We start from the raw sequence: 24735 nt of genomic DNA, 5'->3' as shown, positions 1-24735 counted from the left end.
ATCAAGGAGCAAGTGCAGCACCATACCTAACATCTTACTGACATAAGGCTCAATGTCTACATCCTGTAAATGCTGATGCGTGTGCGCATGATATAGACGCAATGTGGAATCCAGGCGAATTGATATCCAGACCCCGTCTCCAATCCATGCCAACTGGCGTACTTGGCTTTCTCTTCTTGGGTGAGCATCAAAAGACTTCTGTGTAGAAATAATAAATGGTAAAATAACAAGAGTTTGACATCAAGAGATGATTCGAGATACAAGAATATGAATATTGTGACAAAACCCTCGATAACCTCTGCTTTCTCATTATAAACATTACAATGAAGAATTGCACACCTTGAGGGGGTAAAATAAATCGTGGGACTGGTGATACAGTGGATTGGCACACTTTCAACTCTGGGCCCTGAGTCAGAATCCACATTACAGGATGAAAATTTTCCTTCTCGGTCAGCTGTCAGGAACTCTATATGAAGTGGGTTTTGCCAGTATCAATCCAGTTCCCAGTGTGGAAAATGGAAAATTCTACTGTTGCTTTTTTTGTTGTTGTGGCTAAGGTACAGTGTGAGGGAAGAACACAGAGATTTATTCTGCTTTGACTTATGCTATATAAAACAATTGCTTGTAAACAGTGGTTGCCAAGTGGGAAATTGTTCCATTGCCCAGCATTGGAATCTTACACTTTGACATAAAAACTGTGAAAAAAACATAGAAGTATATACTGGTGTATATTTTTCAGAAAAATTGAAGGTGCTGGGAAGTCTTTCAGGAGTCTGTAACACAATCTCAGAGTTCTGCTATTGTTAATAAGTTGCCTGAGGTTTGCTGTTCCAGTTAATATGTGAAAATCACTCATAAGTTGATAACTGCACTGCCTCTAACAGTTGGAAACTAATGAGCAAAAATGAAGAGTTTCCATTTAGCTCTCATCCGGTCCTGCTGGACTTAAGTGACTGAAGCAAAGACCACAGCCGGAACTTCAAACTTCGGTGGGGATGTAAATCGGGCGATATTGGATCAGCTGCCCTTCATACAACCTGCCTGATTCGCTTTTCCATTAAAGTCAATGGAATTGAAAATCGGGCAGGGCATATAGTGGGTGACTAATTCAATAGTCTGTTTTACATCCCCAATGAAGTTGAACGTTCTGACTCATTCCAACCTTTAGGAATGGGCTAGATAGGTGGTTAAAGGAAAGGGGAATAAAGGGCTATGGGGACTGGATGCATTCATGAGATTGGGACTACTGGCCACGTGAAGGATAAACAGTATGAACTGGCTGGGCTGAATGGCCCATTGTAATTTCTGTGTAATTCAGATTAAATATGGCATTTGAATGATTTTCTTTGTGTAATGAAATGTAGTTGAGAAAAACTGACATTTGGAGTGTGATTCCCAGTAGCTAGACTAGAAAATGCAATTTAATATCAAAGGGGTTGCCAAAATTACCACTATGGCTGAAACAAGTATATTTTAATGTTAGATATTTGGATTCCTGTCACCTTAATCATAACTTCTTGATTGTTTTAACCACAGTTCCCATTATCAGATATTCTACATGTGAAATACAGTACATGCATGACAGTGCAGTGGTGCGGTTTGTTTTTGAGAGAGAATTTTTTTTATGTTCCCTTTTCTCAAGCCTCCAGCACCAGATGAATTTCAGACTATGCCATTTTTATTAAAATTGCTATTACTGAGCTAAACTTAGCTCTCAAGGGTTAAGTTCACAGAACAGCATGACAAACAGGTATAATTTTGGTTTCAAATGGGATGCCTGAACCAGCAATCCAAGGACAACAAAAGATAATGTGACATTCCAGCAACTGCAAATTCTTTGATACTTCTATAACGATCTTCATTTGATCTCAGCAGGGGTTACTCTGCCAGATTTGACTGCTGATTCTGCTCATTGGACTGGAGTTAATTTTAACTAAAATTTGATACTGGAGTCAGAGCTTTAAAAAGAAACTATAAAAGCAGCTATAAAAGCAGGAGACAGACTGGCAGCAAAGTGCTGCAAGAAGGTTGGAAAGACAGAAGACTGCAAGGGCCAGAATGCAGAGCAGTTATTGTATAAAGTCTAGCAAGACAATCCACTGAAGTGGGGTAGGCTGGCATGTTCATTATTTTGTTCTGATGAAAGGTCATACGGACCTGAAATGAGAACTCTTTTTCTCTCCACAGATGCTGCCTGACCTGCTAAGTATTTCCAGCATTTTCTGTTTTCGTTTCATTATTTTTATGTCGTTACACAGGGATAAATTGTTAAAATTGAGTTAAGTAAATCCTTACTGTGGAGTAAATCAGTTTAACAATTGAAATGAAACCGCAACTCATCTGGTGAGATTGAAGAACCCATACTTGCAAAAGACATGGATAACTGATTCAGGTCAGGAGGACGTCCATTGTTACAGATCAGGATTATATAAGTAGATACAGGGCAGTGTGAATCAACTCCCATAAAAGACATTCAGAATGCTTAAGGGAGTAATTGACACCACTGAACCCTAGAAGGTACCTAAAGCTGACCTGAATTCATAACAGCTTTTAATGTTTTGATAATGTATAATTTGATAAGCCTCTGGAATAATTAATAAATCATACAACTTGGACTGTGGCTTGTTGAAAAGTATGCTTCTGTCACCATTTTGAAATTTGGCAGTGAAAGACATCCACGATTTTAACTCTAGTTATTCAGAACTAAATAGAGAAATTTTCCCCAGTTGACACTGGATAATTGGTTCTATGTAGGTCACAGCAGGAGAGAGAAGTCAAAGCACAGAGGGATTATAAGGAATTTTTATTCAGAAAGCAAGTAAGAAAAATCAATATCAGTGATACAAATATGGACTAAAATATTTTATTTCCTGCTTATTTCAATTGTTGTTGCAACATATTATTAAAGCTACTCGATTCAAAACAGGCATTCCTCTCGAAAAACTCTTAAATTCTCAGCCAAGTGTTTATGTTCTGGACCCAGATTCCACAAACACATACTTGGTTCTGCATAGTCAGCCTAAAAAACACAAAACTACACATCTACACTGTATTAAAATTTGTATGACTGCATCCATTGCCTGTTACCTGTTCCTAGTACTTTATGTTAGCCCTCCAATATCAAAATAACGAAAAAACCATTCAGTGCTGGCCATCTGGTGGCCTTTCAAGATGCTCTCCCTTGGCCCTTTGAGCCCAAAATACAGACAGAGCCAGAAAACAAATAAATAACCACTCCAGTTTAATATCCATTTCACTGCTTTCCCCATTACTGCTGTTGTTAGAAAGAACAAATCCATAGCAGTTGCTGCCTCATCGCCCACCTTTGAATTACTATATTGGCACTGCTTTAAAAAGCAGTATTTGTCCCTGCTTTCTGCAAGTTTCTTGAAAATTAATGCTTTCTATGCTGCTGGCCTTTTGGGCTACTGTGTGTTTGCGCCCCCGCCACCCAAAAGCCTTCTTCAGCTAAATCTATCCAGCAATTCATTAAGCTCTCACGATTCGGACTTTATATGACAATGAATTGGCAAAGAGTAACAACCTTTCCCTTGCCAACCTTTCCCTGTGCTGCCTGCTCACCCCAATCTTAAGTAATGATGGGCTACTTTTCCAAAGTAGCTATCCACTGTCTGATTAATAAATCACCCTATGCTGAATTAACTAAGTAATAACTGGTTCCTTTCCCCATGCTGCATGTTTGCTCAAATGTCAAAATATATACCAGCTGAGTCACTTTCACTGCTGGATAAATAACTTTAGTAGCTGTGTATGTTATCATGATATTTCCTGCCCCAGGTTACCCAACACATACCTCGATCTGCATCGTTTTAGGCTGAATGACGTGAATCTTGTTCTTGTACCCACACCAGACCTTATCGTGCACAACAGCCATGCAACGGATGGAGTGGTTTGGGCGTCGCAGGTCCATGAGATGGTAATTACTCAGGTCCCATTGGCCATCTGCTCAGATAAAAGTATATTGGTTCTATTACTGTTGGTGACAAGCGTACCAATTGGTCTGCCCCCACCTCCCTTATGGAGTAACTAATCTCAACGTTATTCTCAACCATTTTTGTTACATACAATACTAGATACAATAAACACAATGTAATGTTGTGTTTTCTCAATGAAAAAAAATAAATTTAGCAATATATTTTTTCTTTTGATCAGGACCGATACACAAGGATGCTATCAAGAACAGTTAATTAATCCCGTTTTCACACATTGAGTCTTGATTGACTGACTAATCCTCAGAGTGAGGGACTGAAAATTCACAGCCCTTTCAGTACACTCATACCTTAAGTCTCATGGAAGTGTAGCAAGATCCAGGAACTAGGTCAGTGCTCAGATATGCCACATCTTGGCCTTCTCTGTCGGTTTCCATATTTGCTTGTTCAGAGTGGATGCTCCAAACAAAGTCAACTCTTAAATGGGTCATGTTCAGGGGAGGAGATTCCCAGGCTCTTGATCCCTGACATGACAAATCAAGAGGTGATATGCCCAGTGACAGGAGGCACACGGCAGGGACATGTGGGACCCCAGTGGGCATCTAGACCTAGAACATAAGTACGGAGCCTTGAAGATTTTGAAAAAAATGTTCTTATTAAAGGGGCCAATAGGTCACATATGATTCCGGGGTTTGTGAGGGGAGGGGGGTCCACATCCTCCACTCTGCCAATGGGAAGCCTCTTCTGCACTTTGCAGCCTCCCCCAATTGGTGAAAAATGCAGATATTGGAACTGGTGCCCTCCAGGATTATTTAAATAAGGGAACCACCCTATAGCCTTAGAAAGTCCAGTGGCAGGTCAATCCCGGTATTTACACCTGAATCCAACACCGGCACATTTTCAGCCCCGGAATATCTCCAACTGATGAGATTTTCAAATATTTCAGATTGACTGCTCCTCTCACAAAAAAGTACTCGGTAGTAAAGCCTGTCACACATTTTACCAAATAACATTTTCTGGAGCCTGTTACGTTTTTGAAGCTTCTTCACCTAGATTTTTTAGCTTCCATGTTTTAGACGACTCTTGAAGGGTAGCACTAGCTTGACAATGTTTCCACTTGCCCAGTGTAACTTTATAGTGTGCCCAAGAAACGAACAAAAAATCCTCCAGTTTAGTTCAGCTATTGGTTTTATCCTGTGCTTTCACATGCTCCTCCTTATTTTCAGAAGGTCCGCACTACACTAGAATTTGACATACCCTTTAAATGCCAAGTCAATTTATTAAACAGCAAAATAACAAGTGAATAGTAGCAGTAACATAATGGTTGTGAAGCACACTAGCTTCACATGTATTCGAAAATAACTTACAACAGTTCTGCTAAAGTTTGCTTAAAAAAGCAGTACTTTGCCTTTTCCAAAGTTCTACAACAGGGTTGTCCAACATACGGCCTGAGGGCCAGGATCCGTCCAGCCAAAGGTTTCCATTCGGCCAGCAGATGTATTTCAGAGATGAGAAATTTCCCGTTGGCTTCTTCTTCCAGACCAGCTTTTTTAAAACATCGCATGTCAGTTTCACAGCTGACAGGTGCTGACATTGGGAACAGTGGTTTCTGAACTTCGGACAGAGTCGGGTTTCTGACAGACTTTAAAAAAAAAAAAGTCGGAATCTGCTAGAAAACCTGAATCTGCCCGAAGTTGGGAAACCACTGTTCCCGATGTCAGCACCTGTCAGCTTGAAACTGACTTCCGATGTTTTTAAAAAGAACTGACCAACCACAAAGCTGCTGTGCTGAGAGCTCCCATTTCCTGCAACTGTGTGTGAGAGAGAGAGAGAGAGAGAGATAGGGCCGGGAGGAGCAGAGGAGAGAGAGAGAGGGGACAGAGAGAAAGAGAGGGGACACAGAGCGAGGATGAAATGGGGGAGGGGAACAACAGAGAGGGGGGGACACAGGGAGACAGAGCAAGAGAGAGAGGGAGAAAGAGTGATCACGATCACTCCTGAGAGATGGACATCTATCCGAAATACTCCGCATCGCAACAAGAAGTGTGCAGGCAAACGCTGACTACTTGTGCAAGCAAACAAATACCAGGTAGCTGACTAAATCACTGTCCAACATAGTGACAAGAAAGTAAGTCAATAAATTAATCTTCTCATTTAAAGCTTCTTCACAAAAATGCACATTTCTTGTTGTTTTGCTTAATAGCAAGATAAATTTTTTAATGCTTTTATCTATCTGAAATTGTCTCACCGGCCCCTTATGTAAGACAGAATTGTAACGTGACCCTTCACGCAAAAGGTTGGACAACCCTGGTCTACAAGGATTAAGGATAATCCCAAGGCTTTTTATACGTATCTCAAGAGCAAGAGGGTAACTATGGAAAGGGTTGGCCCACTCAAGGACAGAGAATGGAATCTATGTGTGGAGCCAGAGGAAATGGGCGAGGTACTAAATGAGTACTTTGCATCAGTATTCACCAAACAGAAGGACTTGGTGGATGATGAGCCTAGGGAAGGGAGTGTAGATAGTCTCAGTCATCTCATTATCAAAAAGGAGGAGGTGTTGGGATTCTTGCAAAGCATTAAGGTAGATAAGTCCCCAGGGCCTGATGGGATCTACCCCAGAATACTAAGGGAGGCAAGGGAAGAAATTGTCGGGGCCTTGACAGAAATCTTTGCATCCTCATTGGCTACAGGTGAGGTCCCAGAGGACCGGAGAATAGCCAATGTTGCTCCTTTGTTTAAGAAGGGTAGCAAGGATAATCCAGGAAATTATAGGCCAGTGAGCCTTACGTCAGTGGTAGGAAAATTATTAGAGAGGATTCTTCGGGACAGGATTTACTCACATTTGGAAACAAACAAACTTATTAGCGAGAAGCAGCATGGTTTTGTGAAGGAGAGGTCGTGTCTCACTAATTTGTTTGAGTTTTTTGAGGAAGTGACAAAGATGATTGATGAAGGAAGGGCAGTGGATGTTATCTATATGGACTTCAGTAAAGCCTTTGACAAGGTCCCTCATGGCAGACTGGTACAAAAGGTGAAGTCACACGGGATCAGAGGTGAGCTGGCAAGATGGATACAGAACTGGCTCTGTCACAGAAGACAGAGGGTAGCAGTGGATGGGTGCTTTTCTGAATGGAGGGATGTGACTAGTGGTGTTCCGCAGGGATCAGTGCTGGGACCTTTGCTCTTTGTAGTATATATAAATGATTTGGAGGAAAATGTAGCTGGTCTGATTAGTAAGTTTGCGGACGACACAAAGGTTGGTGGAGTTGCGGATAGTGATGAGGATTGTCAGAGGATACAGCAGGATATAGATCGGTTGGAGACTTGGGCGGAGAAATGGCAGATGGAGTTTAATCCGGACAAATGTGAGATAATGCATTTTGGAAGATCTAATGCAGCTGGGAAGTATACAGTAAATGGCAGAACCCTTAGGAGTATTGACAGGCAGAGAGATCTGGGCGTACAGGTCCACAGGTCACTGAAAGTGGCAACGCAGGTGGATAAGATAGTCAAGAAGGCATAAGGCATGCTTGCCTTCATCGGTCGGGGCATAGAGTATAAAAATTGGCAAGTTATGCTGCAGCTGTACAGAACTTTAGTCAGGCCACACATGTAACTGGGATCCAAATGGGTTTTCATAGCAACACTGGAAGTATCTACCAGAACACTACCAGAAGGACATGAAGGCTTTGGAGAGGGTACAGGGGAGGTTTACCAGGATGTTGCCTGGTCTGGAGGGCATTAGCTATGAGGAGAGGTTGGATAAACTCAGATTGTTTTCACTGGAACGACGGAGGTGGAGGGGCGACATGATAGAGGTTTACAAAGTTATGAGCGGCATGGACAGAGTGGATAGTCAGAAATGTTTTCCCAGGGTGGAAGAGTCAGTTACTAGGGGACATAGGTTTAAGGTGAGAGGGGCAAAGTTTAGAGGTGATGTGCGAGGCAAGTTCTTTACACAGAGGGTGGTGAGTGCCTGGAACTTGCTGCCGGGGGAGGTGGTGGAAGCAGGTACGATAGCGACGTTTAAGAGGCATCTTGACAAATACATGAATAGGATAGGAATAGAGGGATACGGTCCCCGGAAGTGCAGAAGGTTTTAGTTCAGGCAGGCATCAAGATCGGCGCAGGCTTGGAGGGCCGAATGGCCTGTTCCTGTGCTGTACTGTTCTTTGTTCAACATCTATCTAGCCTAACCATTTCTTCTCATAGGGCAGAGATACCTTGATTTGAAAAATGATAGACTGTTAAATACCTTCTAAAAAGTGATTGAGACAAAATGAGTTTAAATAAGTTTGTTAATTTTTGTTTTAAAAAATTCCAAACACATTTGAACACATCCCAAGAAATTCAATGGCTTGGTCCCTCCCTCGGACACCAGTTTCGGTCAAGCCTATTAACTGTTGCAAAGGTTAAGCTGGCACAACTTACGTGAAACAGGTTGGTTTTTAGTCCTTTGTGTACCATGACAGAATTAGAGAAGCAAATATCATACTAAATCAGGAGGCACAAGAGTCAATATTTTCTGCTCATTCACTCTGAAGGGAAACACAGCCTCATTCAACTCTTTGCAGCTGAACTTCAATGGAGAAAGTTTTGTCTCGGGCATTTCTGGCACATATAGCACTTTCCAGGAGCACTAAAGATTGAATTTTACTCCTACAAAGTAGAAATTACTTTGTGCACTAACGTTTAAAAATTGTTAGCACGTCAGGATGAAATTCCTGTGTTCACTATTGGTATAGTCATTAACTCCATTTAAAATAAATAACTGTACAAATACCAAGTGCAGAAATTTCTTCAAACACACAAACCATTTCCTTCTAAATAACCCACAGATAACCTATATTCTGAGTACTAGTATAGCATTAGACAAAGGCAGAGCAGGATGAGGAATTTGACATCTCTTCAGCAATTGTGTTATGTTTAAATGTACTTACCTTCAGCTCTATGAAATATAGCCAATGTTCCATCATTTAGCGCCACCAAAACACGCCCCTTCACATGTCTACAAACACATATGGGAAGATAAGTATTTTTAATCTGTACAGAAACCCTCAAAAAGGCAATATCCATATGAGAATAGGAACTCATTGCAACATAATAATCCCAGACTAATTAAATATTAGGCAAACTAAACCCATCCCATCTTCTCACCCAGGGGTTAGCTGCAATCTCCTGGATCGGATCACAAGTAGCTTCATGCTTTGGTCTAGGGTTTGTGTCCTGTAGCCAGGAGCCAGGTAGCACTGGCTGTAAGTTTTAAATAATTGTTAGTTTATAAAAAGAAATGGGTGTTCATTTTCAGTGGATGAGGTGTCAGATCTGGGAACAAAGCCCTCTGGAACCCCACTGGGCAACCACTAGATTCTAGAATTAGAAGCTTTTTATTGCTTCTTGGATGCTGTTCATTGATACCAGACAATCTAATATCCTGCAACCTTACCTGGGTGAGTAGAGAGGGGTGCAGGTTAGTAAGGTAAAGTGTTTGAAATTCCGATGTTAAAAAATCCAGATTGTGTGGGGAATTTGGTGGAATTAGAGGCCACTTTATCCTATACTGATAGTACTGGAAGAACTACACACCAGTAGTCAGCGCATCGCTCTAATATAAAAAAAATCATCAGACTCAGTCACACCACTAAATAAAGCCTCACTATTTAGTGAGGCACTGCATTTGGTGGAGACAGAGAATTCATAGGTCTAAACAAAAACAGAAAATGCTGTAAATACTCAGGAGGTCAGGCAGCATCTGTGGAGAGAAAAACAGAGTTAATATTTCAGGTCGATGGCCTTTCATCAGATTTCTACCATCTGCAGTATTTTGCTTTTGAATGCTCCCCACTCTTTCTTTATTCCCATTCATGAATTCCATGGCCTAAAGAGAAACAGAAGATTTTATCACCCAAGATCTTCCTACCCACCCAAAAGATGCTACCTAGACATGCTAGCACTGGAAGACTTGGATGCGAGGAAGAGGTGAGAATAATCAATCCAAATCATGCCTAAGCCAACCGGCTCAATATAACAACTTACACAATGCTGAGGACAGCATCCTTCAGTTTGATAGTGTGCAGGCACTTCTTCCAATTGGATACCGCAGAGTGTACATAAAGGCTAGCAAGAGAAGCAATGCACAGAGATTAGATCTCATAAATTAATATACACCAAAACAATCACACTGAAAACTGAGCAATATGTAAGGCTGATAACACAGTAAAACAGCTTGGACTAGGCTCTTGGTAAATCATGGAACAAAAGTTTATGCCAAAGAAGTCCTGTTCTATTTTACTTAGAAATTAAGATGTAAAAGAGATAAAGGCCAGTCTGTACAGGGTATGATGTAGATTTTAAAATTCTTTGTTTATAACTGGATATCAAGGTGTGAGGTTGCTGACTTAGCACCACTGAGACTTGGCTCAGCTTTGATCAGAAGAAATAATAGCCTCCTCTCTCCAACCAGGAAATAGATGGTGTAATGAAATAGAAGACTGACCTTTTACCTCTGGGATGGATTCCAACTGGTCCCAAAAACAGTAAAGATAATGGCCGGGTAGCTCAGAGTCAGAAGGTTGTGGGTTCAACACCCACTCCAGAGGCTTAAGCATAAAAACTAGGCTGACACTTCAGGGCTGTGCTAAGGGACTGCTGCACTGTCAGAGTTGCTGGTTTTGAGATGAGATACAAGGACAAGGCCCCATTTGTCCTCTCAGATAGACATGAAAAATCCCATTGCACTATTTGAAGAGTGGGGGAGTTCTCCCAGTATCCTGTCCAATATTTATCCCTCAACCATTTATCATGAAAACAGATTATCTGGTCATTATCTCAATGCTGTTTGTGGGAGCTTGCTGTGCGTAATTTGGCTGCCATGCTTCCTAAATTACAACAGTGACAACATTTTAAAGTGTTTAATTGGCTGTAAAGCTCTTTGGGATGTCCTGAGCTCATGAAAGGCTCTATATAAATATAAGTTCTTTCTTTTTCCACCCATACCCTATAGAGAGACTGACTGGTAAATGTCTTGAACATGTGCTCCTCCAGCTCATCCCTCATTTATTATTACCTGGACCCAGTGGCAGAGGGTCCATTTAGGGGCAGGCTTAGTAAAAAGGCAAACAATCTTCCCAACATATTTCCCATGAATTGCCTGGTTCAGATCCTGGATGCAGGGATTGCCTGTTAAGCCCAGATACCCAGCATTCTCTTGATGGTAGTGGGATCCATAAGTTTTTTTTTGTATGAGAGAAGCTGCATTAGACCAGACAGCCTCATCTTGCACAGGCCAGAGAGGAAGACGTGGTGTCTTTTTTAAAAAATTCTTGGTTTTTGCAGGCAGTACAGATGCTGACTGCATCCCCATGCTTCTGTAAGCCAGTAAGCTTCACTCCAAAATCTGAAAGGTCGGTCCGAGTCTGGAGATGTGTTTCCCCATCAAAGTGGGGGTGGAAGACTCCAACCAGTTAGTCCACGGTTATTAGGTCACCGTGACCATTTCGAATGCATCTATTTGGTTCTCTCACATGATTAATGTCAACCTATTGCCCAAAGTCACAGTTCAAAGATAAGGATTCAAAAGATCAACAGAAAGAGAGAAACAAAAAAACAACTTGATCCTAATTTTTTTTGTAACTGATTTCTGGAAAGTCTCCATATTTAAATTTTGGAAACACCTTCAAACTTGAGTAGAAATAAGATAGAAACCCACTGATGCAGAGTTGAAAGATTCTTTTTAGGACCTATTAATTGAAGTGCTAATCTTGTTGGAAACTCAAACAAGCGTTCTCCTGTTTAAGAGGCACCAGAAAGACCAAGACCATTAAAACTGTAAAAATAAAATTAATATGGAGTGTGAAGGAGTTGCATTGCCCACTAGCTGCAGAAGACTTCCAGTGATCCAACTCATGCTACATACCCCTGTGCCATGAAAAACAGAGCTGAGATATCAGACAGAAGATGTCATCACTGCTCTGTGGTAAGCCTGCGCACAGGTGGTCATTAGGAAAGCATCTCAAATTGCTGCAATTTTCGTCTTTAAATATCCCACTCTACAGAAGCGGAATATCCACACTTTATAGAGCATTCCTTAAATGCAATGGCAACAACAGATGCAGTGAAAGAGACAAATCTTACACCAAAAATTAACAATTCCACACTAAAGGAATCCTGCTTCCAGATAAAGTACAGCAAGCGTTAGCTTCCAAATATAACGCTGTCCACATGGCTTAACCGAGCCCATTACTGCACTATTTCCACTTACTACATTGACTATCCTCAGGACCTGAGTGAAATTGCCTGTGATTGAAGGCTTTTCTGTTCTTTGGATTCATCCTCAATGGGAAGGTTAATCTGAACATTGTCTTAGGTAGCTACGCAATCCTGACTTACCAGCCATTTTGTGCCCCTAGCCACATAGTAGGGGCAGCACTTGTGATTGATCCATTGGTGTGAATGTTTGCTTCCTGTCCTGACTGGCTTGCATTCTGTTCCTCCTTGGGCTGTCCATTTTCTCTGAACAAAAAAGGCAGCATTTCTCACATTACACATTTAGCTTTCACGTAGATAAATGAAGATACAAATATTGTTACGCAAGTGCTTCCATTATTTTTAATATTTTTATTTTTTGAGGACTTGTGTTAAAACTGACAAGATTCCATGGATGTGTCTTTTTTACCAAGTTCACTGACAGGACAAGATGTTGCTTGAAAGCCACCTGTCCTGGAAACTACCTGTGATTTGGGCTCAGTAACAACAGAACCCTTGGTGACTTGGGGAAAAATGGTTACAGAGAAGCCACAGGTCAAGGTTTATGGAGGTCAGGGGGTCAACTCTCTGTTTGAGGTTTGGACATTGTTTTCAGTTAGTTGTTGTGTGAACTGCTTGAAGACAGTTGGCGTTTTCCTGCCAAGGAAAAAGAAACCACCCAGCTCACCTCCTTGTCTACCTTTTTGCCAAGATTCAGTGTGGAAGAGCAAAAAAACCCTGGTGCCATATAGTTCCTGAGGAGCTGAAAAAAAATCCTGCAATTCAAGTGTGTGCTGGCAGAAAAGCCTTGATGCCACATTTCTCCTAGGAAGTCTACTAGAATAATTCCCGACAACTCCAGAACAGACTGCTCCTGAAACAATCCTAGTGACCCGTCTCCGTATACCCGGATGTCAGACCAAAAAAGGGACAACTGACTTCCTTCCATATCATCTTTCTTTTATCATCAAGAATTAAAAATATTTGGCCAAGTATTTTCTTTTGTCTTTTTTTGTAACAGACCTCTGCAGAGTGAATTTCTGTATTTTTTTCCAGTGTGCGCGTGTGTAGCTGGAGAATTTAAAAAGGGAACTTTCATATTTTAATTGGTGCGCTAATGCTTTGCTTTGTTACTGGTTAAGTCTTGTTTTACAATAAACTGATAATTTTGTTCTTTATTAAAGAAACCTGGCTGGTGTATTTTATTCTGGGGATAAAAAATAGAGTATATGATTGGCTGTATCGGTAACCAAGTAAACATTTGAATAGATGTTGTGACCTGTGGAGACGTGGAACTAGAAAAGACAGTGCACTCCGCCCACCTCAGTCATAACAATAAGCAAGAACTGTTAAAAGGGAGAGGTGTGGTGTACAGAATCACATTCAATGCAAAGTGCTTTTTTATGTCTTCCACAAATAGCTTAAATAAAGAAAAACAATCTGTTGGACAAAACCTTGATTTAGACATGAAATGTGCTCGGCTGATACGAAATAGGGTTTAATTAGTGAGTAACTGCACTGACACAATGGGGATCATTCCTGGATGCAAATTCAGAATTGCTATTTATTCCTCAGACTAATTAGACAGAGGTGCTTTAAGTGCAAGGTATGTCTCCAAATCAGACACTTTCCTTGTAAACATTAATTCACAATGATCCTGAAGTGATACGCTGTACAGCTTACATGACTGTTTCCTAACAGCTTAATGTAGCTACTAACCTGACAATCTTTCAGCAGATGCAATACTTTTGGTAATGATTAAAAAGCCATCAGTTAGACATCAGGGCTTGACTGGCACGATGTGAAGCTTGATTGTGTGCTAGAGCACGCATCACAGTCTTTAAATTCATTACACCTATTAGATTGTGTGTATGAGTACACCGATTGTACAGGTTAATAACAGTGAATTCAATACAAATTAAAATCAGAGGGTATCTATAAAGGGTGTGTGATCCATCCACCCAGATTGCTGCTCTGGCTGTTAAATCAAATCTACCCCAATATTTATTGCTTATACTTGTGAGTGTACAATGGATAAGATCCTGACCTTGCCTATGTTGTCAACGGATGCACAGCCCATAAATAAGGAATATCAGAAAGCAAGTGTAGCTCCTAGCTTTGAATAGCAGAACCAATGGAATTATGATGACTGGGAAATGGAACACAATGCAGGAAGGGAGGAAGAAATGTTAACCAGGAGTGTGTTGGCAATAATTTATGTTCAGACCACAATGAAACATGATATGGTGATATTCACCATGGCAATCATAACCTGAGTTTACCAGTGCCCCACCAGGTAACATGTGCAAGATATACCCTTGGTTACAAAAATTCTTGTGCACTTTGATTAGAGCTGCAAACGTCTGCCATTGGACCATTACCCAATCACAATGTACAAGCTGTGCCACTTGATCCCAAAGTATGACATCCTAGTCATTGCCAAACAAGGTAATTCTGAATTTGCCCAATATTTCATTATACAGTGAAACCCTTTCATTCCAAAGATATACATGATCCATTTGTTTCCTAATTTATCTCCCATGTAACTGTACAATTACCAAGTAATTGTAGAAACAGGCTGTAAAAATACTAATACCAGTTGGAAATGAGGGATTGCACAGCATCAGTGTCTCAAGGCTTATCTGAAGAGGACCAGAAGGATATGAAAAGTGCTAGAATATCAGCTCTAATTACGAGTGTATTTTAGAATTCACCACCTGGAATTGATGTCCTACAGGCAACAGTCACAGGAATCAATAGACCAGTTCATCAGTAGATGCCGTAATAAGGGCAACGAATGTGCGATTTTTCAGAAACTGAGCTGTCAGAGTGACTATTGGAGCTGGTGACTGTCTCGACACCAACTGAAGCATTTCAGAAAGACCTCTTGGGGGAAAAAGAAAGGTCACAGCATTGAGGCACTGCAAAATGATGGCAGGAAACCCGAAGCCATTGTAGCTGGTCAACAGCATTTGCAAGCACTAGGTGCAGCCAACAGTATTGACGCCATAACCAGGTCGAAAAGAGCATGCAAGCTGTGTGGTATATGCGGTCTGTCCTACTCACCACGAAGTTGTCCTGCATTTCAAGGCCTGTGCAAGATGTGCGGTGCAAAAGGACAGTTGGCTCACCTGTGCAATAAATCTGCCTCCAGAGACGCAGCCAGAAGTCACAGTAGGTCACAAACAAACAGAAACAGGTAACAGCAGCAAGGAAAGCTCCAGAGACCTGAGCAAATGCAAGCCGATACACGAAATCCACAGCAAAACAGACCAATGACAAGGCTCAGAGAGAAGCAATTCTCAGCCAAAAGACGAACAAGCGTTTCACATTGTGAACCTGATACATCTTTTTGAAGAAGTCAAACAACTGGAAGTTTTCGCCACTATTAACATTATGTGCCCAAAGAAAACTGGCAAACATACACTCAGGGTCAAGATGAACACCGGAGCTAGTGCAAATATCCTACCATTCTGGATCCTGTAGGATATGTACCGAGGTCCTTGGAAATCAATGATGTAACTGACAACAGCCAAGTTACCTGGGAGTCGGAGAGGTGGCAGACCTGTGTGGAAACAGACCGGAGCAGAGGCTCGAGGCCCACACTTACCTGGGAGTCGGATACTCTCCTTGACCGCCTTTGTTAACCACGGGTGGTTCATCCTTCCCATCGAGTTCTTCGTTTTGACCGGGATATATTTTTGATTAGCGTTATGAAATATCTGCTTAAATGTCTGCCACTGCTCATCCACTGACCTTCCCCTTAGTCTATTTTCCCAGCCTGCTTTAGACAACTCTTTCTTCATACCTCTGTGATTGCCCTTGTTTAAGTTGAGGACACTAGTTTGAGACCAGAGTTGCTCGCCCTCAAACTGAATCGGAAATTCTACCATGTTGTGATCGCTACCCCCTAGAGGATCCTTAACTACGATATCTCTTATTAATCCTACCTCATTACACATTACTAGATCTAAAATAGCCTGTTCCCTGGTAAGTTCTGCAACGTATTGCTCTAAGTAACAATCCCTAACTGCAGGGTGGCACAGTGGTTAGCACCGCAGCTTCACAGCTCCAGTGACCCGGGTTCGCTTCTGGGTACTGCCTGTGCAGAGTTTGCAAGTTCTCCCTGTGACCACGTGGGTTTCCGCCGGGTGCTCTGGTTTCCTCCCACAGCCAAAGACTTGCAGGTTGATAGGTAAATTGGCCATTGTAAATTGCCCCTAGTGTAGGTAGGTGATAGGAGAATGGTGGGGATGTGGTAAGGAAAATGGGATTAATGTAGGATTAGTATAAATGGGTGGTTCTTGGTCGGCACAGACACGGTGGGCCGAAGGGCCTGTTTCAGTGCTGTATCACTCTATGACTCTAATGCACTCTAAAAATTCGTCTTCCATGTTACCTCTGCCAATCTGATTTGTCCAGTCAATATGCAGATTAAGATCACCCATGACAATTGTAGCGCACTTCTTACACGCCTCCGTTATTTCCCGATTTACACTTTGTCCTACAATGAGGCAACTCTTCGGGGGCCTATAGACTCCTCCCAGCCATGACTTCTTCCCCTTGTTATTCCTTATTTCCACCCAAACTGATTCCACATCACAATCTACTGCACCTATATCACTGCTCACCACCGCACTGATACCTTCCTTTATGAACAAAGCTACCCCACCTCCTTTTCCTTTTTGCCTATTTTTCTGGAACGTCAAATACCCTTGAATATTGAGTACCCAGTCTTGGTCACCCTGCAACCACATTTCTGTAATAGATATCAAGACATACTCATTAATTTCTATTTGTGGGAAAGCTAATGTCCACTGTGTTTGTGGAATTAATGGAGGGCATCTTATCTGTATGGGGCAGGCGAGCACAAGCACCACTTAGGGTACATCTTTCACACCCACCTGTCCTAAACCAGTAGAAACTCGGCAGGCCATCCACAGGAAGGTAGAATTACCATCCCCGCGTTGTTTCAAGTAATCTCCATGGAAGGGGCCAATCCAGGATAATTTTTGGGGAGAAAGAAATTCTGTCTTCAAGGCAAAAGGTCTGGCTGGACCCCACTGATGGGGTCTACATATGTCCTTCTGGAAGCTGGTACTCCTCGTCTTACTGGGCAGAACGATCGCCACAGCCAAGCCAAGTTCCTGAGGCTCAGGAGCAGTAAATTTGGTTTACAGAGTCACCTGCCCTGGCCTGTAACTTCAGCAGGAGAATGACAAAACCAATCCAAACTATTCACTCTAACTCAACCATGGAAACCAGTCAAAGCATTTTATTTTTTGGTGGATGACACAATCAGTTTCACGTTAGTCCTGTAACCTAAAGAGGCAACACCATCGATGGACTGAACAATCTCTATATCACACTCTGAATCCATAATGAGAGTTTAGTAGTTTCAAGCTGATCGATCACAGTTGCTACTTTCTCCAGCTCATTAGGCTGTCAGTAATCCACATTCAGTTAGTTCTCATGGAATGAAACTCTTTTGTTGTAATATTGCTCTACATAATCAGGAAACAATTTGCAATAAATCCAAGGGAAATTTTGCACACAAAAGGGGTCATTTTGGCCTTGGATAATAGTCCAAAACAAGTGTTATCAATTCAGTCACCCGTTGTACAACTCTCCCGATTTTTATTTTCATGTGTAACGCGAGGCTGAATCGACATCATTCGTTTTAGATTATCATCCAAAATCAAAGTTATGCCTAATGTATACTTCATCAGACAACTGATCCAGGCTTCTTTTGTAGCAATATATTTAAAGCCAATGAGGTAAAGGGAGTTCAAGGGGATTCAGGAGAGTCGGTCAGTCAGTCTGCCACTAGACAAGGCTGCCCCTCAGATCCTTGCTGCTTTTATAGCAGAATGATTAATAATTGTAAAGATGGCACTGGTAAATTTAGCCCATTCTGGTACTTTTCCATTACTCATGAATTCCCTGTTTGTAGGGGTCTTTCTGATGATCATACTGGGTGCCTCAGTAGTTAATGTGGTTAAATTACTACAACTAAAACGCTAAGTTAACAAGCTCATGCATCCACTTTAAATAAATAGAACCATAATACTGAATACATATACCACAGTATGACAATTATAATCAAACCCCTGTCAATGCTTTTTACTGTGCCATTATAGTTCACCCTCCACTGTTGTACATAGGTTGTGTATTAAGATGAGAATCTTTTTTAAGGGTTTTTTTCTCTTTCATCTTGGGTATCCCTGCACTGTACACCATCTGTGACTGAGAAAGCAAATGGGCAACATGCAATCACCCATCTGTCAGAAGTACCTGTCAGAAAGTGCACAACATGGTGTGAATATAGCTCTCATTTTTGTTCCCTCCCTGCCAAAAAACATCTGGAGGCTGATATCTGACAAGGATGGGATGGCTGAGATCTGTAACTCATTGTATGGAGTTTACTGCTTTGCAGTGCAGCCCCTGGAGAGGCCAAAACGTTGAACCACCATGTTACTAATCTCAGCACAATATGTTAATCTTTCTATGTTGCTGGTTCCCTTTACCATAGCATGTACATCATATCCAATTAACTTTTCCCCTACTAATGACTCTTTTCATACTATGTCAATGTTAGCCATTTCCCACTGATTCCCGTTACCATACAATATGCAGGCCATATCCATGTCCATCTCCTTTACCTGAGCTGCGTTCTATCTTCTGTCTGCGCTGAGTCTGTGAACACATGCTCTGTGTAGGCACTAGGCCGTGCCAATGCTGGTTCCACATCACTGGCACCATTCTCCGTTGCTTCTGTTGCTTCAGTTGCCTCTTCAGCTGATTGTGGTTGGTTAACCTTCCCACCTTTAACAGTAGCCACATCACCTACATGGACAGCACAGATACCGCTACGAATTTATCATTATGATGAAAAGCTCAGAAACTACATTGCATTAATGAATACTGAAAATATTCCTTCAATCATATTTCAATAATGTACAAAGCAGTCCTTCAATAATGTTAATCATATTTCACAATAATCTAAGCCATATTTCAATCATTCAATAATCTACTCTATAGTTATCTACCTATAATTATAAAATAGGTTATGTTCATTTACTTTCATCCATTTCTTGATAACTCACTAATCCATGCTCGCCACAAGTTGCATATTATCAATCACGATGCTACCAGGGACCAATTCTGTGATCCCCATCTTTCCCCACCTGAAGGATCTCATAGCAGCAATGCCTCACTTTATCCTTCACTAACCTCCAAGCTCCAGTGGCTGTTCCAGGCCGAGCCTCCACCTCCTCCATTTCCTTGAATCTCTCACTCCTACCCAACCCAACCCAACCACCAGAGCTTGTTCCAGACAAGGATCTGGACCCCAGCTTCTGGCCATTTTTTCACGAATACCAGCTGAGCCACAGCTTTAGATCCAGTGCAGTAGTGACAGGAAGATTTTGAGGCTCAGGGTAAAAATGCATCCCAAGTTCCTTCCAACTCCCTGCACTACCCCTTGCTTTCTACCATGACAGATGGGACGATTTCTGCAACTGTTAATAGAGGGTTGGAGACGGAGTTTGGCTCTGATCACACTGGAAATGAAAGGACAGTCATAGGTAGAAAGAAAAATAGAAGGAAAAAGAGAAAAGCAAAGAAAGGAAGATAAAAAGGTAGAGAAAGATGAAAAGTTTAAATGTGGTAAAGTGAGTAGAAGATTTATAGGGAAAAGACAGACATAGAAAGTATGTGCGACATAGATTGGGAGGCATACAGAACAAAGAATAGGCAGAGGGAAGGATAGTCTTACAGAAATAGGGATATCCGCCCCGTAGCGATATCAAAGCTGGGTGGTTAAGGCTTCTTCCTGAGTCAGCTGAACACCTCATTAATATTTACTAATCAGAGTCCTATCGCTCAGATAGAACCCTGAGACAATTTTAACTGCTCCCAGTGAAACCTACCAGATACCCAGCCAAGGCTTCAAGACCCAAGTTAAAAAAAATTTTTATTTGTGGTGCCAAGAGGGGCAGGATGCTCCTCTGTGTCAGAAAAGGAAATTCTGGGACTCTGCTGCCCCATGCTCCTCCCACCTTTCCACCCAAGAAACCCTGCCAAACAATCCTTCTCCCCACATCATTCACCACCCACCCCCTCGCCCACCCCACTTCGCACCAGGACTTAGCAAGAGTACCAGCCGGTACCAGCCTGTTTACGCCTCTTTCGGACTGGCAGCTGGCTGACAAAATGTTAATGAAGCCTGGCTATTAAAATCAGCTTCCCTGAAATATTACAGAATGTCATACACAATCTACAGTTCCTGGCTTCTTTACATTTCCATGTCAACAGTGAAGAGAGAACAGAGTGGGGCTGTACACACCAACAGACATAGGAACACTTATGATTCATTTGCAAACTGCTAAAATATTGCACTCATCCAATGTCCGAACAAGACAATATGCTGTTCATATCTGTGTAAATCTTTGGGAGGGTGCACTTCTTGCACAGACCATTGCTCAACTGTAGAGCTGATTGGAATATTGAACACAAAGGCCAACATGCAAAATCTGTAGCATCACCAATTTTCTGGCAGCTAATTTGAATGATCAGAAAATCGAGAGTGCCGCGTATGTGGTGCACTGACCTCCACATTGGGAACGTAGCATCACAACATTAATGCTATGTCAACAGGTTGTGTTCATGGATTAATTTCAATTTGCTCAAAATCCTTAGCTGAGCAGAAAGCTAGCAGCACCAATTGTACTTTCTCTTTTATATTTTGTTTCTCAAATGTTGAGAATACACACAGAGGACACAATAGCAATGTTCCTTGCTAAAGTTTGAAAGCGACCTCTAGAATTTGTTTCTAAAGCTTCCTGGAGGTCTGGCTCCGGTCCAGGCAAGTGGAAGGTAGATGTCAACTCTCTCTGATTAGTTGGCAGTCTAACCCTTATGAGAATGGGAACTCTCTCTCAGTCTGCTTCCCAGAAACTGTGATGAGTTTGTGCACTCTTGCTTTGCTAACCTGTCTTTGATGAGGATGGTCAGTCTCTCAGTCCACTTCCCAGAACCTGTAATCAATATGGGCAGTATCTCTGTTCACTTCCAGAGTCCATGATGAATTTGGAAACTCTCTTACTCGTTAGCCACTTTGTGATGAATATCTGAAGCCTTTGAGTCTATTCTCTGAGGCATTTGATGAGTGATCATTATGAGCAAGTGTCTCACTTGGCTAGTTAGAATGTCATGAATCCACCAATGTTCATAATTCACTTTCCAAAATCTTAGATGAAGATGAGCAGTCTCGCAGGTCACTCACCAGAATTTGAAGTAAGTATGGGAAATCACGCCAGAGGCGGTGAGACAAGGTAGCAAGTCTCTCAGAGCCACTTCCCAGAGGCTACCCTCTCATCTAATACTCACTAAAATAAAACTTAACGAGCAAGAAGAATTACTGGTGACATTAATGTTTCACCTGCTAAATCATGGATGGGGATGTGGGCTTTGCCCCCATAATTCTCTACATGGACTTGGTCAAGTCATCAGTAAAAGTTACTAAACAAAAACCAGAGGGTAAGTTGAGGGGAATTTTATGATTAGCACATCTTCTTGATGATAGCTTAAGAGTGTCAATGCCACAGGTCTAGGAGAAAGTTGTCTACCAGCCATCCTAAATACCTTTTTCATTCATTTAGATGTCACTGGCAAGGCCGACATTTATTCCTTTGAGAAGCTGGCGGTGTTCTGTCCTCTTAAACTACGAAAGCAATGTGGTGTAGGAGTTTTATACAACTGAGTGGCTTGCTAGGCCACTTCAGAGAGCAGTTAAGAGTCACCCACGTTGGTGTGGAACTGGGATCACATGTAGGCCAGACCAGATAAGGATGGCAGATTTCCTTCCCTAAAGGGGATTAGTGAACCAGTTAGGTTTTTGTCGGACAATCCGACAGCTTTAAGGTCTCTTTTACTGATACCCATTTCTAATTTCCAGACTGTTAAGTAAAAAACTGATTTCAGATTCTCAAACTGTCTTGTGAAGGAACACTGAACAAAACTAAACCACCTTGAAGAGGAGAAAATAAAAAAAAGGAGCAATAAGTAAAAAGGAAAGTATTTTAATTGAGCTGTTACCCACTTTGTCCTTTGTCGGATGTTGGGGTGTCACTTCTAGATGTGCTGTTGCTCCGGGGAACATTGCACCGTGTTGCACATCCTACTAGAGTAATTCCTGCTAGCACCCCTTCTGTTCCATTGGAGTCATCCGGATTCAAGTCTCCCTCTAAAAATATTTCTCCGGCAGGATAGTCACTCTCGCTAGCAGCTGACACAAAAAGAAAAAGAAAAGTCTCATCTTGCTGTAGCTACGACAATGTTTTAAAGAAGCTATTAGACAGCACCCATAGTCACATGGTTCAGGAGACTTTCAAAGGATTGGCTTTTCTTTTTCAGTTAAAACTTTCAACTTCAACAATTTCAAAAGTTAGAAGTAGGAATGGCAAAATACTTCAAAAGCATAAGACGTGAGATTTCAAAAGAAAAGAACTGTTGCAAACCTTGATTCCCATAAGGTGAGCAATAACCGTGCTCTGAATGGAATCGTTTCACTCACTGCAATCTGTCTGCTTATCTAGTTCAACCAAGTTAGGTACGGCATGAAGGTTAAAGCTCCCTGCATACAACCTCAACAACCGGGAAATTGTTCTTGTGCCAAAAAATAGCGTGATGGGTAGCATGCCAACTGTATAGGCCTGAAAATGAAGGCCCAATGCTCACTGGAAATTGGGTTTCAAGTATCATCTACATAATACCAGTGAGCTGCAGACACCAATCGGGCATCCTGATGCAGATTGTCAGTAGGGGCCTTCAAGATCATTCAACTAGGATGTCGAGCCAGCCCATCCTCAGGGGAAAGTGGTGGAGAAGAGGCGAGCTGAGGGAGTCAGTCAACAGCTCGCAGAATCAAGAGGAGCGCTCATGCTTCTCCTGGCTCCATGGTAGGTTGAGTAACAAATCAAAAACTTACCTGCTCTTCAGCGGCCTCCAGTGGTCTCTTTAAGGACTACTGGTTAGGCTGCTGTATGCTCCTTCTTAATTGGTATCGGGGTCCTGAAACAGGTGCTGGATCCTGATTAGCAAATTCAAGGGGCCTAGAAACCCGTTCAAACGCTCAAGTCTCTGCGCATTTCCAGGAAGGATTGTGCACCAAAGATCACACCCAGAAATTGGTATCCCAATCTCCTATTTCTCACCCAGAACTTAGCTGATACAGGGACCATTTCCCCCCACCCTCCACAATGTGTACAGTCCCAGCCTCAGAAGAGCATTCTTACCATAACAGTGGGGCAGTTAGGTTTCTTGCACTAGCCATCTGACAGCTTTATGAGTTTGTTTGTGCTAGCTATTAAATTATCTCATCCTTTGAGCTTATACAGTTTGGACACTGGGTTGAGAGACTGCCCAAACTCATCTATTTAGGTCTCTTCAAAGCCATCAGAGAGAGTATTCCATTCTTTCTTACTGACTGTAGTGTAGAAGAGTTGACAGTAGGCTAGTCCTGTAGTAGCAGGCTGCATGCCTGACAGAACTCTTAACACATTGTACACCCAGCCTTCATCACAGAGAGATGAAAGCTATTACATACTGTAATACCCATATTTCAACAGAGACAGGGAAAAGTTCTAATTCATGCTATCCCTATAATCCATTTCCTGTCAGGGAGAAGAGATCTCCAATCCATCAGCCTGGGCTGGACTTTCCACAAGTCAACTTTACATTCCGCTTTGCCATCCAGCCCCCATTGCATATAAATGCGTCTATGTTGAAGAATACCATCGGGTGTGTTCTGTTAATAGTCAGGGAGAGAAAGAAGGTGTAGAAGGTGTCCATTTCACCCCTAAAAGCACCTGTGCAATATCCCATAACATCTACCAACAGAAAAAGCTACTGCTCAAATTATCCAAAAAGTCTACAACCATGTCAGATATGGGGGCAGATTCTCCTGACATCTGCCCTGTGCAACGCCCATTGCCTTGATGCAAAGATCAAAAAATGAGGGTGGAGACCACCCCTTTATATTGACCTGAGATTCCATGGGGTTCCCCATTTGCAGAGCAAAATCCCAACGTACACATGCAAAAGAGGTCGGAGAGACATTCCCAGACTCCTGCCTCAATTTCTTGACAATGTAGCCATGGAGGAGTTGCACATAGTGGCATTTGGCACAGTTAGCCATGGGCTGACCCCAGTGCTCCCCGGAGGGACTGAGGAGGCTCAGCTGCAAGCCAAACAGGGCTCTAAAGTTGAGTGCTAACCTACAACAACTTCACGCCTTGGAACAGAAGCCAGAAGACCCCGAGTCTGGCAGCCAAGCCTGCAGCTGCACTCCATTTTTCTCCACTCTTTGCCGGCGCAAGGCTTTGCTAAGGAGCAGGGTTTGCCAGTTAATAGCTGAACTTGGTCAGGCACAGTGCACTCTTGATGCACAGCTGCTGTCCAACTTCTGGCACAGGACATCCAGGCTAATTGGTCCCATTATGCATGTCAGGCATGGTTTTTAGAAACTGCTCATGAT

General features: G+C 42.1%; 1 protein-coding gene across 17 annotated transcripts in view; it reads right to left on the bottom strand.

Annotated features, from left to right (window-relative positions):
• mapk8ip3 (mitogen-activated protein kinase 8 interacting protein 3) overlaps positions 1-24735 on the bottom strand; it is a 225118-nt gene that overhangs the window by 19215 nt on the left and 181168 nt on the right. For all 17 annotated transcript variants that reach the window (XM_068056312.1, XM_068056319.1, XM_068056320.1 and 14 more), the window contains 7 exons: positions 22300-22485; positions 18860-19043; positions 12342-12464; positions 9990-10070; positions 8894-8961; positions 3815-3963; positions 27-198 (listed from right to left, as the gene is read on the bottom strand). In XM_068056312.1, coding sequence (XP_067912413.1) covers positions 27-198; positions 3815-3963; positions 8894-8961; positions 9990-10070; positions 12342-12464; positions 18860-19043; positions 22300-22485 — 963 coding nt within the window. The remainder of the gene's footprint in view (positions 1-26; positions 199-3814; positions 3964-8893; positions 8962-9989; positions 10071-12341; positions 12465-18859; positions 19044-22299; positions 22486-24735) is intronic.

Source organism: Heterodontus francisci, chromosome 24 (genome assembly GCF_036365525.1).
Source record: "Heterodontus francisci isolate sHetFra1 chromosome 24, sHetFra1.hap1, whole genome shotgun sequence".
In the NCBI taxonomy this organism is placed as follows: Eukaryota; Metazoa; Chordata; class Chondrichthyes; order Heterodontiformes; family Heterodontidae; genus Heterodontus; species Heterodontus francisci.
This window is presented reverse-complemented; position numbering and strand designations above follow the sequence as displayed.